The 18,855-nt window shown below is 70.9% G+C and overlaps 1 protein-coding gene across 2 annotated transcripts in view; it reads right to left on the bottom strand.

Moving 5' to 3' along the window:
* Positions 1-1,460: 1,460 nt before the first annotated feature.
* The window catches only part of RXRA (retinoid X receptor alpha), a 69,298-nt gene continuing 51,903 nt past the window's right edge, over positions 1,461-18,855 (bottom strand). For both annotated transcript variants that reach the window (XM_070058845.2, XM_089322657.1), the window contains 6 exons: positions 12,842-13,011; positions 11,258-11,387; positions 8,163-8,295; positions 6,197-6,288; positions 5,119-5,224; positions 1,461-3,750 (listed from right to left, as the gene is read on the bottom strand). In XM_070058845.2, the coding sequence (XP_069914946.1) occupies positions 3,603-3,750; positions 5,119-5,224; positions 6,197-6,288; positions 8,163-8,295; positions 11,258-11,387; positions 12,842-13,011 (779 nt within the window). In that variant the 3' untranslated portion in view covers positions 1,461-3,602. The remainder of the gene's footprint in view (positions 3,751-5,118; positions 5,225-6,196; positions 6,289-8,162; positions 8,296-11,257; positions 11,388-12,841; positions 13,012-18,855) is intronic.

Genomic DNA, 18,855 nt, shown 5'->3' with positions numbered 1-18,855 from the left:
GAGCCCTCCCCAGGATGCCTCCATTTCCCGTGCCCTTTGTTCTCATCACAGCTCGCCCACCGATGGCAATGACAGCCCCTCTCCCCCTCCCCCAGGAAACAGCAGGGTATACAGTGGGTGCTTAGTAACACCCCATCAAAAAGCCACGCACTCTTGCCCTGCCACAGGGGGTCTGAGTCCCTGCCCCGACCCTGGCCTTGCCCATGTGTGCCCAATTCCACCCACGATCAACTTAGCAAGCCCAGCATCTCTGGTCCAGAGGGCCTGTCCCGGGCAAGCGTTGCCATGGCAACCAGAGCCGGGCAAGCGGCCGGGCTGGTGCCGGAGCAGGTGGGGGGCAGCCCGGGGCTCCTGCTAGGCCGGCGGGGGGCTGGGAGTGCTCAGTTCCCTTCCCACTCTGTTCCAGCCCGCAGTCCCGTGTCAGGGCCCTGCCCCACCTGGACGCAGCCACCGCGTGGCCCACCGCAGGGGCCCCGGGAACCCACGAGCCTCCCCTGGAGACCCCAGTGGCCCAGCCCGCACCCTCCTGGGGGGCTCGCTCACTCCCCTGATGGGTGTCCCTGAAGCGCAGCCCAGTGCACGGAGTACTGGTGAGCACCTCTCACACCAGTTCGGCACAGGGGCGAGTGGGAGGTGGGACAAGAGGGCAACGGCCCACTAGTCCAGGTCCCCGAGGGCTCCACCACAGGGCCCGGCCACTGACCAGGAGCCGCGCTGGCCTGAGAGACACCCGCGGCCCCTCCGTCCCGGGAAGGCTGCCTCGCCCCTGGGCACCCTGGGAGCCCTTGCAACGCCGAGCAGGTGATGGGTGTGATGGACGTGGCCTGACGGACCCCGGGACCTGCAGAGGTGCTCGAGCAGGGCCCGTCCCACGACGGGGAGTCCTCGGACAGTCCCAGTCCAGCGGTCCGAGGCCCGGAGCTGAGGATGCGGCCGCCCCCACCCACCCAAGGGGCAGACGTCAGTGCCAGGGTCTCCACCGCAGGGAACTGGCCAAGCCCCGCCCCACTCCCTCCACTGCCGTCGGCCCTCGTGGAGCTGAGTGACCGTGTGTGCCTGTGCCACTGCGGGTGACGGCGCTGGCGCCCTCTGCCCGGCACCCCAGAGCAGGGCCAGGCCATCCACTGCCTCCCTGGGCGGGTGGCCGGCTGGACAGAGGGGCAGCCCAGCTCCCAGACCGCAGGGAGACCAAGGGCATTCACCACCCACGATGGCGCAGCTGGGGCGCCCCTGCCCTGTTAACCAGGCCCTGGGGCCATGTCACTGACTGTGGCCCCGCCCACTCAGGCCAGGCACAGGACCTGTGCCCACCCAGGCAGCGGTGGAACCGGCAGGAAGGGCAAGACCCCCCTCCATGCTGGAGCCCGGGGGAGGAGCCGGCCGCAGCCCTCCCGCCCCCCAGGCACCCCGACTTCCAGCCCCAAAGAGCAAAGCCCCACACGGAACCAAGGAGCACTGGGTCGGAACCAAGGAGCACTGGATATATTTCGAGACGCTCACATGTAGTTTCTCGCTTCCCCGCGGTTCGCACGGTGGGGACGGCCGCCTCCGTGGGCCGCTCGGGCGGGACGCGAACCCCGGAGCCCGGCGCCCGCCCGCCCCCGCGTCCAGGTGTCCGTGAGGGATAAAATTACATTTGTACAAAAATAGATTTCTTTTTCTTTTTTTTCTTTTTTTTTCCCTTTCCCGCTGCTTCCGACATCTCCTCTCGTCTGTGCTCTCTGGTCCGCCGGCCACGGCCGCGCGAGCCGGGGCGGCACGGAGCCACCCGCGCCCGAGCATCTGAAAATAGATGCGTCTCCAGGCCTGCAGACGCTCGGACCCGGGATCCCGCGAGCCGACGCTGACACGGGGCCAGTTCACAGAACGGGAACCAACTCAGGCCGCGGGGAGCCGCCACGCATCTCCTCGTCCCGCACAGCACACGCGTGTCACCACCACACACCTGCGTGCACGGTCCCCCCCAACCCCGGCCCCGCCAGGCAGGCTCCGGACAGCTGACCGTGGCGGGGGAGGGGAGATGGCAGCCAGGCAGGGGCGGGGCCGGGCGTGGGAAGGGGGTGGGGCCGGCAAGCCGATGTCAGTGTCATCTTTAGAAAATTAAAGATTGTCCCAACCAAAACAATAATAATAATAATAATTACAAAAGAAATCACCATAATGGAACCAGGCGGGTACTACTACTCAAAGGCTGGTTAAATAGAACTCCTCTCCCGAGCAGGACGCCGACGCCGACGCCGGCGCCACGCACAGCTCCCGCCACTCCCAGGAGACGCGGGAAGGGGACAGAGCTGTGGGGGCCCTGGGCGGCGTGGGCCTGAGGGGCCGGGGCCGGGGTCTGCTTCCGGGGCCTCAGTGCGTAGGCCAGCAAGCCGGGTGCCCCTGGCTGAGCCCACCTCCCCCCCGGGGGCGGGCCTCGTCCTCGGCCCCCACCCGGGAAGGGGCGCTGAGTGCCGGAGGCGCCAGGCTGTGCTGGGTGGGGGGCGTCTCGGCCTGCGTCCCTGGCACCTCCGCACCCCGCAGGCTGCCCAGACTTCCCGGTGGTGTGGGGGGAGGGCAGGCTGGCCCCGCATACGTGTGCACCCACCTGGGGCGGGGCTCACCACCGGCTCCGCTCAGCTCAGGGACCCCAGAAGGTCAGAGACGGACCCCGTCTTCCCCAGCCGCCAGAGAGCCCCCTCCTCACGCCACCTGCGCCTCGGCAGGGGCCTGCTGCAGACAAGCAGAGGTGGCCCCCAGCTCGGAGCCGGGAACACGGCCTGGACGCGGGGCTCCCGTGCCAGGGGCCAGTTCACCCTGAGAGCGCCTCGCACGGCACAGCCCTGGCACAGCGGCCAGGGGCCGGACGGGCCTGTGGGGGAGGCCCCGTGCCCGCCCCCCCCCAGAATGGGTGTGAGGAGCCCCCAGACCAGGCTTCCCTGCCGGCCCCTGGTGACACTGGGGACACCGGGCGACACCAGGCCGGGAGGTCCTGTGGCCCCACGGCCAGAGGACACGGAGACTCAGTGCAGGAGAAGCACACGGGCCCAGGCACTGCCCCCCGCCCATGTCCTGTCCACGCCACCGCGTCTGGGCTGGACCTCGCAGGCGGGGGCACGGCGCAGCCAGGGCACTGAGGTCCGGCCACCCCAGGCTGGGAAAAGCCAACTCCAGGACAGCGCCCAGCGAGGACACCCAGGAGGGGCGCACGAGGCCCCCAGCCGTGTGGTCACGGTCATCTTTGGAAAAAGGGGCTGCTCCCCCTACTCGTCCTGCGGGGTGGGGCCCTCCGCCCGGGCACGCCTGCCCCTGTGCCCCTCCTCGTGGCCCGGCTGGGGCTGAGCGGGCCGCCACGGCTCCCCCAGGAGGGCGCTCGGGGAGTTCTGCAAACCGCGACAAACAGCAAGAAACAAAGCCCCCGCCCCCGCCCGCACCCCGGGACCCCGCGAGCAGCCCCGACGCCCTGGCGGGGGCGGGCCCGGCGGGCCTCACACCAGTTCTCGCCACGCGGGCCACTGGGCCAGACAGGTCTCTGTGAAGGCTCCAAGGGCGCGCCAGCGGCGTCCTGGGGTCCGGGCAGGCCTGGCCGAGCAGGGCGGCAGTGTCCGGCGGGCGGGGGCGGCCTAGGTCAGCTGGTGGGGGGCCTCCAGCATCTCCATGAGAAAGGTGTCGATGGGCGTGTCCCCGATGAGCTTGAAAAAGAACAGGTGCTCCAGGCACTTGAGCCCGATGGAGCGCAGAGCCGGCAGGCGCAGCAGGAGCTTGGCAAACCTGTGGTGGGCGGGGCCGGTGAGGGCGGGGCCGCGGGCAGGACATCCCCTCCCCAACCCCGCCCCACCCCCCACCTGATCCCCTGACAGGCCATCCCCTCCGCGACCCGCCTCGCCCCCCACCTGAGCCCCTGACAGGCCATCCCCTCCCTGACCCACCTCGCCCCCCACCTGAGCCCCTGACAGGCCATCCCCTCCCTGACCCACCTCGCCCCCCACCTGAGCCCCTGACAGGCCATCCCCTCCGCGACCCGCCTCGCCCCCCACCTGAGCCCCTGACAGGCCATCCCCTCCCTGACCCACCTCGCCCCCCAACCTGAGCCCCTGAACCCACATCGGGGTCTGCCCATGTGACACCTCCAGGAGGGCAGAGGCAGAGGAGGGGTGGGCGGGGCCAGATGAGGGCGGGGCCAGCGGGCAGGCCATCCCCTCCCCAACCGGCCTCGCCCCCCCATCTGATCCTCTGATACGCCATCCCCTCCCCAACCCCACCTCGCCCCCCACCTGAGCCCCTGACAGGCCATCCCCTCCGCGACCCGCCTCGCCCCCCACCTGAGCCCCTGACAGGCCATCCCCTCCCCAACCCTGCCTCGCCCCCCACCTGAGCCCCTGAGCCCGCAGGGGGATCTGCAGGGTTCGCCGAGACCCCAAGGAAGACGGGGGCCTGGACCGAGACAGGCTCCAGGGCACCAGGGAGCCACAGCAGGAGAGGGAGCTGCACCTGGGCCAGGTGCGGTGATGGGGGGTGCGGAGCAGAGCAGGCACCCTCGGCAGGCCCGGCCTCTCTGGACCTGGGGGCGGGGCTGGGTGCCCCATGCTCCCCCCGCCCCTGCAGCCACTGCGCACCCTCATTTGAAGGCACAGGCGCAGCTCAGGGCTGGAGCAGGGCCAGGCGCAGGCCATTTTCTGCTGAGCTGGCGAGATGGGCGGCGGCAGGAAGCCAGGAAAAACAGGCAGGCTGCCGCCCCCTCCCGGGCTCCCCCTCCCCCTCCTGGAAGATTCACTTTAAACCAAACCAGATGAGGGCAGGCGGCGGCCGGTTAACTGTGTGTGCGCCGGTGCGGGGCCGCGGTGCCCTCCTGGCCGCCCAGCACCTGGCACCTGCACCGCCAGGCCCAGGAGCCTCCCCAGACACAGGGCCGGAGCCGGGACACAGCCTGCGTCTCCTGGACACTGCGCCCGCAAGCCAGAGACCCCAGGGCGGGGGCGGGGGGGGGCAGGGCTGTGTGTGTCCACCTCTACGCACGGAGGTGACGCACCCAGCATGTGCCGGTGTGGCCCAGCCGAGCCCAGCACCGACCGGGCAGGGCAGGGCCGGCCCAGGGCGCCTCCCGCGGGCGGCAGTGGGGGCTGGGAGCGGCGGGCTCACCTCCCGGGCTGCTCGGGGTACTTGTGCTTGCAGTAGGCCTCCAGGGACGCGTAGACTTTCTCCCTCAGCGCCTCCACCTCGGCCGGGTTGGACAGCCCCTTGGAGTCTGCGGGAGAAGTGGCCGCACTGAGCCCCTGCCCGTGGTGCTCAGCACCGGGGTGGCCAGGACGCACTGAGTTCGAGTCCCCCTCCCCTGCTGCCACGGGCAGCAGCGGAGGCCGCGGTCCCCGAGCCACACCGGTCCAGGCTCAGGGCCGGGGCTCGGCCGGGCCTGCGTGTTTCGTGGGGGCTGTGAGCCAAGTCAGGGCCGGGATGCCCAGGAGAGCTGGGGGGGTGCCTGGGGACCTGGGGCTGCCCCAGCTCTGTCCAACCCCAGGCCTCGTGGGCTGTCACAGGTGGCCAAGCCACTGGGATGCACATGGGGACGCAGCAGGGCCGGCCCGTGACCCCGCCTCCTGGACACAGGGCTGCGGGCTGGGAGCAGGAACCTGGCTGGCATGGGCTCTCCTGCCAGCTCAGGCCACAGGGCAGGTGCTGGTGGCAGTGAGGGAGTCAGGGCCAGGGGCTCTGGGAGAAGACAGAAGCCCCCCAACTCCCTCCCGAACTAGGCCCCCAGAGAGGGCTCAGCCAGGCACGGCCTCAGCCGCCACCCGCTGCTTCCCCAGTGTCACGTCCCAGGGCGAGCACCGCACCCCTCCACACTGCATTCAGCCTCCCGGTGGCCAGGCTGGGCCCCCACCCAGCCCTCACCCCAGCTCCCGCCCTCTGCCCCCAGCCATGCCCCACCCCTGACCACAGGGGCCCTGGGCCAGTCACCCGTTCACCCCTGCCCATCACTGCCAGCAGCCTGGACACGTGGGCCCTGGGCACTCAGGAGCAGCGCTGCCCGCCTGAGCCAGGGCCTGTGTGCCGGTGCGGGGAGGCACCGTGGACGACAGTGTCCAGCAGTCTGGGCAGAGACGTGGCCACCACCACCGACAAGGAGCGCTCGGGGGCAGGGAGCCGCCGGGGCACTTCCCGCGGTGAGCAGGGCGTGGCACGGGGCCACGGGGCCATGGCCGCCCTGGCGTGGACGCACCGGGGTTGAAGAGGACGATGGCGCGCAGGCAGCCCAGCTCCGTTTTGTCCATCTGCATGTCCCGCATCTTCGACACCAGCTCCGTGAGCACCCTGTGGGCAACAGGGCCACCCCGGGCCCAGTCAGATCCCAGACGCCCAGCCCAGCCCCAGGTCTGCCCAGGGGCCACGCAGACAGGGCTGGGTGTCACCCTGTGGGCTGCGTTCTGGACGCCTGGCTGCCATGGAGGACCTGGTGTCGCTGGGCCACGAGGGGCAGGGCCTGGGCATGGGCCTCCCATCCTGCCCGGCTGAGACGGGGCTTTCAACATGGCCCACAACGCGGCCTCACTCCAGCCCGCGCCGCCAGGAGCACACATGCCCAAGGGGTCAGTTCACACGGCCTTTGCAGCTGGAGGGCAGGGCCCAGGGGCTCTCAGGCCCCATCGACCTCCACCGGAGACTGTGGCTGACCCCGGGTCCTGCCTGGCCACGTGGAGCCCTGTGCCCCCCACACTGGCCAAGGCCACAGGAAAAGGTCCGGCCCAGGAGGCGCATGTGGGCCAACGGCAGCTCTGAGCGTCTGCAGGCCGGGGAGGCCGGGCTACTCCACACAGCCTGGACACGAAGCAGAAGAACCCAGGCCTCGGGGCCCGGGGCTGCAGGGCCCAGAGTCCGGGCCCTGGCTGCCCACTCCCAGCAGGAGGCATGGAGCACACCAAAGGCCAGGTCACTGTGCACGGGACTCCACCAGCGATCCCAGGAGAAGCTGGGGCCAGTGGGGGCCTCTCCAGTCACTGCTCGGAGACCCCAAGGGGTAGAGCCCTGAGGCTGTCGCTGCCGGCTCCCCACCGGCCAGGGCCACGGCCAGAGCCCCAGGGGGGTGTGCCCGTGAGGGCGGGGTGCCGCCGCCTCCAGGGTTCCCCAGGGCACCACTTGGGTAACAGGTGAGGCGAGGAACGGGCTGTGGGAGCAGGTCCCACCACTACCCGGGATGCCGGCATCCCATGTGGGCGCCGGTTCCAGTCCCGGCTGCTCCACTTCCCATTCAGCTCTGTGCTGTGGCCTGGGAAAGCAGTGGAGGAGGCCCACGTCCTTGGGCCCCTGCACCCACGTGGGAGACCCGGAGGAAGCTCCTGGCTCCTGGCTTCAGCCTGGCCCAGTCCCGACCGCCATGGCATTTTGGGGAGTGAACCAGCAGATGGAAGACACTTCTCTTCCTCTCTCTCTTCCTCTCTTTTTCTGTTACTCTTTCAAATAAATAAATTAAAAAAAAAAAAAAAAACAGGGCCTGGGGGTTTCCTGTTAAAGGCCCCCGAGGCCACAGCTCGGACCAGTGGCTGCCAGCCCGGGGGCCACTGACCACTGCGCCCGGCGCACCCCAGCCTCCTGGGGCTGCCCCGCTCCCTCTGAACTGTCCTGGGGGCAGCGCAGCTCCCGCCTTGTGCTTCCAGGGTGGGGAGGGGCCTCTGCCCACTGCCGGCGAGGTGGTCCCTGGGACCCCCTGTAGCCACCCCTCCTAGCTCACCCCCAGTGCCCAGCCTGGAGCCGATGTAAGGTCCTCATGGGGTCGGCCACAGCCTTGCAGACGAGGGCCGGCCAGAGACCGAGTGAGGACACAGGCAGAGGGGCAGGGGGCACAGAGGGAGCAGGGCCGCCCAGGCGTGGGAGGTGTGGGGGTGTGGGCGGGGCTGCAACAGGAGGAGAGGGCGGCCATCAGGGGACCAGGGCCCGCTGGGTCACGGTAGTGCGAGCTTCCGATTCCAAATGTGAAACCAGGAAGGGGCCCAAAGGGGCGATGGCGGATAAAACCACCCCAGGCGCTGGACACAGCTGGGGCTTCCTTCTCCACGCCCCCCAGGGCCTTCCCCCACCACCCCCAGGGACAGCGTGGACAGCTGACCCCACCCCCACCCCCCAGTGACAGCTCAGACGGCTGACCCCGCCCCCACCCCCCAGCGACAGCCCGGACGGCTGAGCCCGCCCACCTGTCAAAGATGGCGCCCACGCCTGCGCTGTGGGCACTGTTGCGGTGCACGTGCAGCCCGGTGGCCAGCAGGATGCCGTCCTTCACAGCAATGGAGCGGTGGGAGAAGGAGGCGATGAGCAGCTCGTTCCAGCCTGGGGGGGGGGGGCGCAGTCACTCGCTCGTCCGGCCCCGCCCGCTCCTAACCCTGGCCAGGCCCCGAGGCAGCCTGCCCCTCTGGCTTCCCAAAGGGGGCTCTAGGGAACCCAGCCCCCAGGGGCGCCCCAGGACAGAGGTTCCGGAACACGAAAGTCTGGGGAACACCTCTCCCTCCAGAGCACACGCCTGTCTCCTGCAGGTGCGGGGCTACGGCATCCAGCCCAGCCCCGACTCAGGCTCGGGGCACCATGGGCAGGGCCACGGGGGTCATGTGTGCCACGTGGGGGGCCATGGCGAGGGCCACGGGGTCGAGTGTGCCACATGGGGGCCACGGGGGTCGAGTGTGCCATGTGGGGGGCCATGGCGAGGGCCACGGCGAGGGCCACGGGGCCGAGTGTGCCACGTGGGGGCCACGGGGGTCGAGTGTGCCATGTGGGGATACAGGGGGGGCACGGGGTCTATTGTGCCACATGGGGGGCACAGGGTGTCGGGGGAGTGCCACGTGGAGGGCCACAGGGGGTTGGGGGGTTGAGTGTGCCCTGTGGAGGGCCACAGAATGTCTCACTATTGACAGGAAACAAGACAGGCTGGAGCGACAGCTCCCACAAAACCAGAGCAGGCATCAAAGGGTTAACAGAACAATTTCTGAGCAGGAAGAACCCCCATAACCCCCGTAACCCGGGCGACACGAGGACACCCCCGGCCACCAGGAACGCGGGGTCTGGGCCCTGCGGCAACAGCCTGCTAGGGCACTCTACCCCAGGCCACCTGCAGTCCTACGGCAGTCAGGCCCCTTCACCCGGCCAGGGCCCCACGCTGGGTCCAGGAGCCCGTGCTGGGCACATCCAGGGCGGGCGGGGACCTGTGTGTGGCACCTGTCCCCCCTCCCCCGCCAGCTTCTCGCAGTGCCACGCCCTAACACTGACTGCACGACCCCCAGGGACCCGGCCGTCAGCAGACCAGATCACCTGAGGCCCAAGCCGTGCCGCCCCCTCCTCGGGCACTGCCTGGCAGGCAGGGGCTGTCACCAGCGTCTGGGGTCTGCTCCCGGGACGGCAGCCCGCGAGTGGCGGCTGGAGGAGCCGGGGCACAGCCTGGGCCCAGCTAGGCCGAGTGCAGCCAGGGGCTGGCGGCCACCCGAGAGGGACAGGGAGGGGGCTCAGAGGGGGCGTCTGCGGGGTGCTGGCCAACACTCCGCACCACCAGTGTGACACGCAGGCCCCCAAAGGCTCCGCCAAGCCCCACAGTGCGACCCCAGCCTCCGGGGCCTCACAGCCGCCCGAGCTCCGAGCCCAGGGGCGCCTTCAACCTGACGTCCACAGTCGGGTGCCCGGCAGGGGGCAGGTGTGTGCCCGAGCACACCCGAGTCAGGACTGGAACCCAGGGCCCTGGCCCAGCTCAGCCCAGGAGCTGGCAAGGAGAGCCGAGCCCCGCCCCACCTGGGCCTGCCCCGCCTCCGGCTCACAGCCCGGCCTCAGCCTTACCACTGCTGCCTCCCCTCCCCGCCCCTCCCCTGCCCGAGAGCTCCTGAGGGTGGGGAGCGAGCGGGGAGCGGGGGCCGGCCAGCATCGAGAAGCGCCATGGAGCTAGGTGAGGTCAGCGTGGCACACGGGGTGGAGGGGGCAACCCTCCCAGGCATGCGGCGGCCGGCTGCACTGTCGCACCCCGCCCATCCCCGGCACCCTCCGCGGCCACCTCTCCACTCCTCTGCGAACCCGAGCGCAGGCAGGGTGCGGAGTCGGCCCGAGCAAGGGGCCCAGGCCCTGCAGGGCCAGATCCACAGAGCACGGTCCTCCCCCGGGCAGGGCCGCTGGGCGCCACAGCTGTGGGCAGACACCGCCCACAGGCCTGGCAATGGTGCTGGCCGGTACCACATCAGCCTCCCAGGGACTGGGCGGCGGGACAGGCCTGCACTCAGCACCCTGCACCCACCTGACTCCCCCCACCCACGCAGAGAACCCAGCCAGGCCTGCACAGCCCAGGTCAGCCGCACCCCCGCATGGGCCGGAGGGGAGGAGCCGCCTGCCCCACTTCCGATCCAGCTCCCTGCTAATCCGCCTCGGAAGGCAGCGGAGGACGGCAGGTGCTTGGGGCCTGCACCCGCCGGGAGACCGGCTGGAGCTCCTGGCGCAGGCAGGAACCAGGCAGTTGCGGCCATCTGGGAAGGGACCCAGCAGCTGGGAGATCTCCCCTCCCTCTTCCTCTCACTCTCTCCTTCTCTGTCACGCCAACTTCCAAATGAGTGAATTCATTGAAAGAAAAAAGAGCCAAGCGCACGGCCCCGGAGCCCCTGCAGCCGACGCCAGCCGGCCCGGTCCCGAGCGCCCGGCTAGCACCGGCTCCCGCCACCGGCTCCCCTGGGCAGGACGGGAGCCACCCAGCAGGGCACCAGAGCCCTACGCTGGCGCCCACTCCGCCCGACACACACAGGGCTGCTGGCCCTGCACGTGGGAAACTGAGGCATAGAAGGACTCGAACCCGGAAGCGCAGCGCCGGACACGCCACTCACACCCCTGCAGGGGCTCAGCGCAGACAGCGGGCAGCCGGCCTCACCCGGACCCCGGGGCCAGGCTCCCACTGGCGCTCCAGCCGCCCCTGGCTGGGAGAGGTGGAGCTGAAGGCGGAGCCAGGCTTCCCAGGGCGAGGACGCAGGCCTGCATGGGGGGAGGGGGGACTGCGGCCAGGGTCGGGGTTGCAGCCTGCATGGGGGACTGCGGCCAGGATCGGGGGTGCAGCCTGCATGGGGGACTGCGGCCAGGGTCGGGGGTGCGGCCTGCATGGGGGGATGCGGCCAGGGTCAGGGGTGCGGCCTGCATGGGGGGATGCGGCCAGGGTCGGGGGTGCGGCCTGCATGGGGGGACTGCGGCCAGGGTCGGGGGTGCGGCCTGGGTTGGGGGAGACGGCCACAAAGCACAGGCCCCTGGGCAGCCCCAGCTCCCGCCCGCCGGCCCCGCTCACCTGCCCGCAGCAGGATGACCTGGTCGTCCAGGGGCAGCTCGGAGAAGTGGGGGACGCGCTTGGCCCACTCCACGAGGGTGAACAGCTGCTTGTCGGCCGCCTGGCAGATGTTGGTGACGGGGTCGTTGGGCTGCGGGGGGGGGGGGGGGAACAGTCGTTCAGCCCGTGCAGACGGAGAGCCCACCCGGGACTGGTCCCGCCCCACCTGCCACCACACGAGGGGCTCGGCGACGGTCACGGGCCACGCCCCGAGTGAACAGGAGGGGCTCTGCGGGTGGGGTGAACCCACGGGCTCCCGGGGCTGCTCCCCCTGAGGGCCAGAACCGAGACGGCGGGGAGCCCGAGGAGGTGGCTCGGCCTGGCCCCGCTCCCCGAGGGCCTGCATGGGGCCCAGCCCGGGAGGCTGACCTGGGGCCTCTGGCTGGGAGAACCGCGCGGTCCTGAGTGGGGACCCCACACAGCCCCGGGCGGGAGCTGCGGTGGCAACGCGCACCATTGACAACAAGGGCCCCAGCGGCCCAGGTGTGGGGGCGCCGCCCGGCCACGATCACGACGGGCACCCCGGGGGTGGTGGCAAGGGGAGGGACCGTGGCCCGGGTTCTGCGGGAGGCCTCGGCGCAGCAGCCACGGTGCCAGCACACGGCAGGGGGCACCTCTGTGGCCCGACCCGACGGCGCCCGGTGAGTGGGCCGCCAAGGGCACCGGGGAGGCATCGGCTACAGGAGCTGGGGGGGGGGGCTCGGGCAGACAGGGGCCCTGGCGCCGGCACGGGGTCCAGGGCTCCCCAGCAGGGGACCAGTGCACAGGACGTGGGGCCGCGGAGCCAGTGGCCAGGGAGCGGAGGAGGTGCCGGGCTCGGCCCCGTCCCAGCAGGGCCAGGCCTGCAGGGGGGAGGCCAGGCTGACCCCGAGGTCTGCGTGGACCAGGTCTCTGGTGGCCTGCCACGGGGCTCCGTCCCAGTGCTGAGTCCTCGGGAGACACAGACACAGTGGGGCAGGGCGGGGACAGGGCGGGCTCAGGGGCGCTCAGGGCGGGAAGCAGGGGGGAAGGTGGCGTCAGCTGAGGGGCTGGGGTGGGGGCTGCCTCCTCCCCCATCCTCGCCTCAAACCCACCAGCATAGAAGCGACTGCTGGGTCCTGGTGGGTGCGTATGTCAGGGGAGATGCAGGGGTCACGGGCAGTCAGCGTGCAGGACCAGCGGGGTCAGGGTTAGCGAGGGGATCAGTGGGGTCAGGGTCTCGGGCGGTCACGGTGGGCTGAGCCGACAGCTGCCCGGCCTCTGGCTGGTCCTGCAGCTTAGGCCCTGAGGCCCCTCCCCCAGCCCCGGGGCCGCGGCCAGCAGCCACAGCCACAGCCACGAAGCGCCTCCGCCTTCTGCCCGCAGATGGGACAGCGCCAGGGGCTGCCTGCCACACTGCGCACCTGGGGCCACCGCCCTCCCCGAGAGGGGCCGAGACCCGGGGGCGGGGACAGCTCTGCACCCGGGGGGCCAACCCCTGGGGATGCGGCCAGGCCCCTGCCCCCCGGGACCCCTGCCCGCCAGGCGCCTCCTGCTCTTGTCCAGGGCCGGCCCTGCTGCGCTCACCGAGCTGGGGTTCAGCCCCACGTTGGCCTCCACGTAGGTCTCGGTCTTGGGCTCCACGGCCAGCTCGGCCTCCAGGATCTTCTCCACGGGCATGTCCTCGTTGGCGCTGCTGGTGGACTCCACCTCATTCTCGTTCCTCTCCTTGCCCCGCTGCCGCTCCTCCTGCACGGCTGGGACAAGGACAGAGGCGGCGCCCGTGAGCCTGGGGCCGCCCGGCCGTGGTCGCGCCCCGAGAACAGAGTCCACCAACAGCCTGCCTGGGCCAGCAGGGAGTGAGGAGGGCCATGGGGCTACCCTGGAGATGGGATACGGACTCGGGGAGAGCCAGGAGGGCTTCCTGGAGGAGGTAACTGGGATAGGGTGCAGGTGAGGAAACAGCAGGTGCGAAGGCCCAGGGCCGGCTCCTGGAAGGAGGGGCGGCCATGCCGGGGACGAGGGCACCCACAGCGGGACTCAGTCTCTGGCGGTGGGAGGCCCCAACCTGCAGACTCCTAAGTCCTGCTCCCGGCCCTGCCCAGCCACACGCGGGCCTCGGGCGGCTCCCTCCCGGTGCCACGGAGCCCCAGGACTGCCGGCCACTCCCCGCGCATGCCGGTCGGTCAGCCGTGGTGGGGCCGAGACGCGGTGACGTCCGCTGGGCCCCGGGGTCCCCCTCGCTGCCCAGGCACAGGATCGGGTCAGCTGACTCCAACAGCTGCCCAGCCGGGGGCCGGTCCTGCGGGCTAGGCCCCGAGGACAGCCAGGGTCGGTCCTGCGGGCTAGGCCCCGAGGACAGCCGGGGCCGGAACCTCCCCCCGAGCCCGCAGTCCACCCCTCCCCGGCCCTGTCCGGCCTGTCCATGCCGGCGGCCTCCATGCTGGGACAGGCGCCACCAGGTGGCTCAGGCTTGGCCCTGAGTTGAGTGCCCGGGGCTGGGGCCCTGCTCCCACCGCTGCCCCCTCCCCGTGCCCCGCGCAGAGGCACCGTCCCTACCCCACTTCCCGGACGAGGCCGAGGCTCAGAGAGGCAACTTGTCCCGGCAAACAGCAGGGCCAGGGTTCCCACCCCTGCACCCCCAGGGCTCCCACACCCCACCCCTGCACCCCCAGGGCTCCCACACCCCACCCCTGCACCCCCAGGGCTCCCAAACCCCCACCCAGGCTCGGATGCCCAGCAGCACCAAGTCCTCCCCCGGGCGGGGCTGGGGGTCGCTCACACCTGCCCTCTCCCGGCCCCACCCCCAGCACAGCTACCAACCCTGCGAGCCCGCCCACCCACAGAGCCGCCTCCCTGCCCAGCTCCCAGGCCAAGCCCAGGCCGCCTCACGCAGGCCTCTCGCCCCCGTCTTCAGGTCTGGCAGACCCAAGACACAGCCAGAGGGACAGGCGGTGCCCGCGCCTCGGCTGCCCGGCCTGCGGCAGCCCTGGCAGCCCCGTGTCCCCGCGTCCCCCAGGCTGCCTGCCGTGCTAGCCCCGCGTGGTTCCCGCAGGGACAGCGCCACCTGTGCCAGTGAGGGCTGAGGGCAGCCCCCAGGGACTTCCCATGCGCGTGGCGAGATGCGGGGACAGGGATGGGGCCCAGGACGCGCTGGCCAGGCCGGGCAGAGCGCGCCGGGCTCTTCTGGAACACTGACAGCTGGAGCCGGGGGGGGGGGGGCCGAGGCTGCAGGCACATGGCGAGGGCCCGGCAGGCACTGCAGGGCCTTGCCTGGTGTCTAGCAGCCCCCAGCCCCCCCCTGGCAGGAGCCGGCCCGTGGCAGGGTCACTCCCCACACCCCAGAGGGCAGCTGTGGGGACGCGAGAGCTGCGCCTGCAGTGACCCCGAGGTCAGGGGTCCTGGGCAGAGTTCGGGGCCTCAGCAGGACACAGCCACAGTGCAACAGCCACAGCTCAGCCAGTGGGGAAACTGAGGCAGGTGAGCCCAAGGGGCGTGACCAAGCTCCCAGGGCAGGGGGCAGCTTAGAGCTGCAGGCCCTGGGGTCAGCCAGCCGCAGGCCCCCCCCCCCCCCCGCAGATGTGTGGCCTTGAGCAAGTCCCCTCCCCGCCACAACCCAGCCATGCACCTGCCCCCGGGAGCGGCCTTGGGAGCCCAGGGCTTTGTCCCCCAGAGACACCGCCCCCGCTCCGCCCACCCTGGCTGGCCCAGCTCCGGGGGGTCTCCCCGGCGGGCACGGGTAGCCCCGGCCCAGGGCTGCGGTGCCCGGGATGCCTGGGGCTGGCAGGCGAGGGGGACTCTCGGGCACCCGGCTCCCCGCGGGGGCGGCCGAGAATTCATTAGCGCGTGTTTGCGAGCACTTTGAAGCTGTGAAGAGCCCGCGGCGCCGGCAGCTGCATTACAAATGTTACCGCGTCATTCATCGCCGGCGGGGGCGGGGCCGGGACTCAACTGCTGCCAGCTCCTGCGCCCGCGAGACGCAGTCATGTTTGACTTGCGCTCCGCTGGCGCCGGCGAGGCCGGGCGCGAGGCGTCTGCGGGGACGGCGCGGTGCAGGCGGCGCGGGGGTGGCCGGGGGAGACAGGAGCCTGCAGAGCCCAGCCGGCCGGGGCCCCAACCCTGCCCGCGGCGAGCGGGCCGCAGCGGGGCAGACAGCTCTGCAGGGCGGGGGCCGGGTGCCCCCTCCTGCTCCGCGGGCCTGGGCAGGACTGCACCCCCAGCCCGCTGCCCCGGGCTCAGCGGGGCCAGACGTCCTGCCGGGGCCTCGGGGTCCAGGTCCCTCCACCTCAGAGGGGGTGGCCTCCCGACCCACGAGGCGGACACACGGACGGACACAAGGCCACACACGCACGTGCACACGCATGCACACACACCTGTACACGCCTGCACACCCCGACTCACGCTGGGGGGCTCCGCCAGGCAAGCACCGTGCCGTCACCTGCCGTGCTCCCCCGAGCCCACGGGGGTCGCACTGCTGCCCACAGCACCACGGAGACGCGCTCGCCCAGTGGCACGGAGCTCATCTGTGCCTACAGAACCCGTGCACGCACGCACACGCATGCACACACATGCACGCACACGCACACGCACACACACCAGGCGCTGCCCCTTCTCTGCCCCAGTCCTTCCGGCCGGGGGACGCGGTACAGGAAGGAAATGGGGTGAGGCCTTCCTGGGGGTGGGAGGAAGCGTAGAGGGGGTGCCCCCCGCTGGCCCAGTGTCACCATCCCAGAGGGCGGGAGCCAGGCCTCCCCCATCCACTGGGGTCCCGCCCCCCCGACCGGGCACACCTGCGGGCCCCCAGCCCTGCCCCGGCTGCTCTCACAAACAGGCCTGGGCGCAGCCCGGCAAGGGGCCAGGGCTCCACCCGTGGCTTTCCCAGGGGCCTCTGCCCACCCCGGCCCGGGAATGCAGCCCAGCAAGTCCCTGCGGCTGCCGTGGGCGCAGGCCCCTGCGGTTGCCCAACGGGAGATGCTATCTCCCGCAGCTCCCCTCACCAGAGGCACGGGGTGGGGGCCCCTCTGCCCCCTGCACTGAGCCACCCGGGGGGTCCTGAGGTCGGCCAGGCCCGGTGGTCGCCCCGAGCTGCTTCCCTGCAGCACTGGGCCGCAGCCAGGCCCAAGGACAGCCTCAGGCCCCTGGGCTGTGCCCACGTGCCGGGCGGGGGGTCCTCACATCCCCCAGGCCCAAGGACAGCCTCAGGCCCCTGGGCTGTGCCCACGTGCCGGGCGGGGGGTCCTCACATCCCCCAGGCTCCAGGCCAAGTCACGCGCAGTTGGCAAACCGGCCTCACAGCTCCACCGAGGGCTGCCCTGCTGCCCGACCCCCTCAGCCCACAACCCTGGCCGCCACCACCGGGGAGCCCTCCTCGCTGCGGTCTGCCCAGGAGAGGAGGGGTGAGGACCCAGGTGCTAAAGCCCAGGAGAGCAGGGGTGAGGACCCAGGTGCTAAAGCCCAGGAGAGCGAGGGGTACCACCCGGCCTGGGAACCTGATGGGCCCGGGGCAGGGGAGGGGGTGGGAGAGCCAGGCCTGCCCCTCCTCCTCTCTGTGGGCACAGGGGCCCTGGACGGGGGGCTCTGACCGCACGTCCATGACTCACACCCCAGCTGGAGTCGGGGCCCCCGCCTGGGCCAGGGGTCAGGACGGCGCTGCCCAGGCGACAAGCCCGGAGAGGGAGAAGGGCAGGAGTGACGCCCAGGCCACAGGCTCTGGACCTCGACGAAGGTCCTGCCCACAGCCGGCCCGAGGCCCCACAGCCCACATGGCCACTGAGGCAGGGAGGGGCAGGTGCCCGGCGAGCACTGGTCTGTCGGCCGGTCGTGAGTGGACACCAGGAGGCGCCAGCCCGACGGCCCCAAGGCTGCATTGGGCGGGGTCACGGCTGGCGCCACACTCTCGGGCCTCGGGCACACCAGGGCCTGGGAGCAGGTGGGCACCCAGGTGGCCAGGCCGTGGGGCCCTGGGAAGCAGCCAGCGCAGGCTGGACCCCCGTGGGTTCCTCCCCGGGGCTCGGAGCTGCCAGCCCCACCCTCAGCAGTCACTGGCCCCTGCAGCCCGGCACGGTGCTCACACGGCCCTCAGGGGACATCCCCTCGCCCAGCCCGGCCCGAGGCCGGGTCAGGTGCCTCCTCCAGGCTGGCGCGGGGCCTGGGCTTCCCTGGAGCTGACCGCGCCCTGGGGGACTTGCCTGCTTACCCGAGGTCACTTCCAAGGGACATCAGTGCCTGGCACCAGGGCAGGCGCTCCACGAGGGAGCAGGCGCCCAAGTGCACCCAGGCCCACGTGCTGGGGCCTCCTCCGGAGCCTCCGGCCAGGCCTCGCACCCCCAGGCCTCCGGGACGTGAGCCCCACCCGGCCAGCTGCCCACCACGCCCCTGCCTCCCTGACTGTGAGGGGCGCCCAGAGACCAGGGCAGGAGCACGGCCCCCGCTGCCAACGCCTCCCCCAGCCTCCCAGCAGCACCAGAACGAGGTCTGGACAGCAGCCAGCCCCACACTGGACGCTGGATGCGGCCTGGACCCTCTGGGGTCCAGCTCAGCTCAGCTGCTCCTCCTGTACCGCGAGCACCAAGCGCACCACGAAACACACGTCCCAGGAGAACCACGTGGCCACGGCCACAGCACATTCCACGGCAGCCAAGCAGGAAACCCTGCAGGAGTGGGGACCAGCTCAGGTTCTGGTTTCTCAATGAGAACAACGGACGCCGGGAAAACACACAGACACACACACACACACATACATGTACATGCCTACATGTGTGTACACGCGTGCATACATACACACGTGTGCACATACACATACACACATGCATACATACACACACATGCACACAAGCATACAAACACGCACATACACACGTGTACATACACACATGCATACACATATATACACACACGCCTGTGCCCATACATACATGTACACACAGGTGTGCATACACACACACAAACCCACAAAGCAATGTGATTTCTGTAGCTCCCTGGCCCCACTGGGGCCACAGCTCAACAGGGAGGCGTTGGCAGAGAGCCCACAGGGCCCCGTCCATCAGGGGCCAGGGGGAAGGAAGCAAGACACGTGTGTGAGACCATGGGAGCAGCCACAGAACTGACATACGCATGTGAGGCCACAGGAGCAGCCACAGAACACACATGTGTGAGACCACGGGAGCAGCCACAGAACAGACACGTGTGTGAGACCACGGGAGCAGCCACAGAACTGACACACGTGTGAGACCACGGGAGCAGCCACAGAACTGACACACACACGTGTGAGACCACGGGAGCAGCCACAGAACAGACACACGTGTGAGACCACGGGAGCAGCCACAGAACAGACACATGTGTGAGACCACGGGAGCAGCCACAGAACTGACACACGTGTGAGACCACGGAGCAGCCACTGTGGCAACCGCAGCCCACGCCTGGCTGGACGCCTGGGCTCTCAGCCACCTCAGGGGAGTGGCCTCCCTGCCACCCACTCCCCACACCAAGTTCCGCCAGCACAACGGCTTCAAAGCCCCGAGCGGGGCCTGAGGTGCCTCCTGCAGGCGGCGACCCCGGGCAGGGGCAGGAGGGGCCCCATGAGGAAGCAGAGTGCAGGATGA

The sequence above is a fragment of the Oryctolagus cuniculus genome, chromosome 1 (genome assembly GCF_051225735.1).
Source record: "Oryctolagus cuniculus isolate XC-2025 breed Fujian yellow rabbit chromosome 1, ASM5122573v1, whole genome shotgun sequence".
Lineage (NCBI taxonomy): Eukaryota > Metazoa > Chordata > Mammalia > Lagomorpha > Leporidae > Oryctolagus > Oryctolagus cuniculus.
Note: the sequence above shows the minus strand (reverse complement) of the source record. Positions and strands in the feature narration are given on the sequence as shown.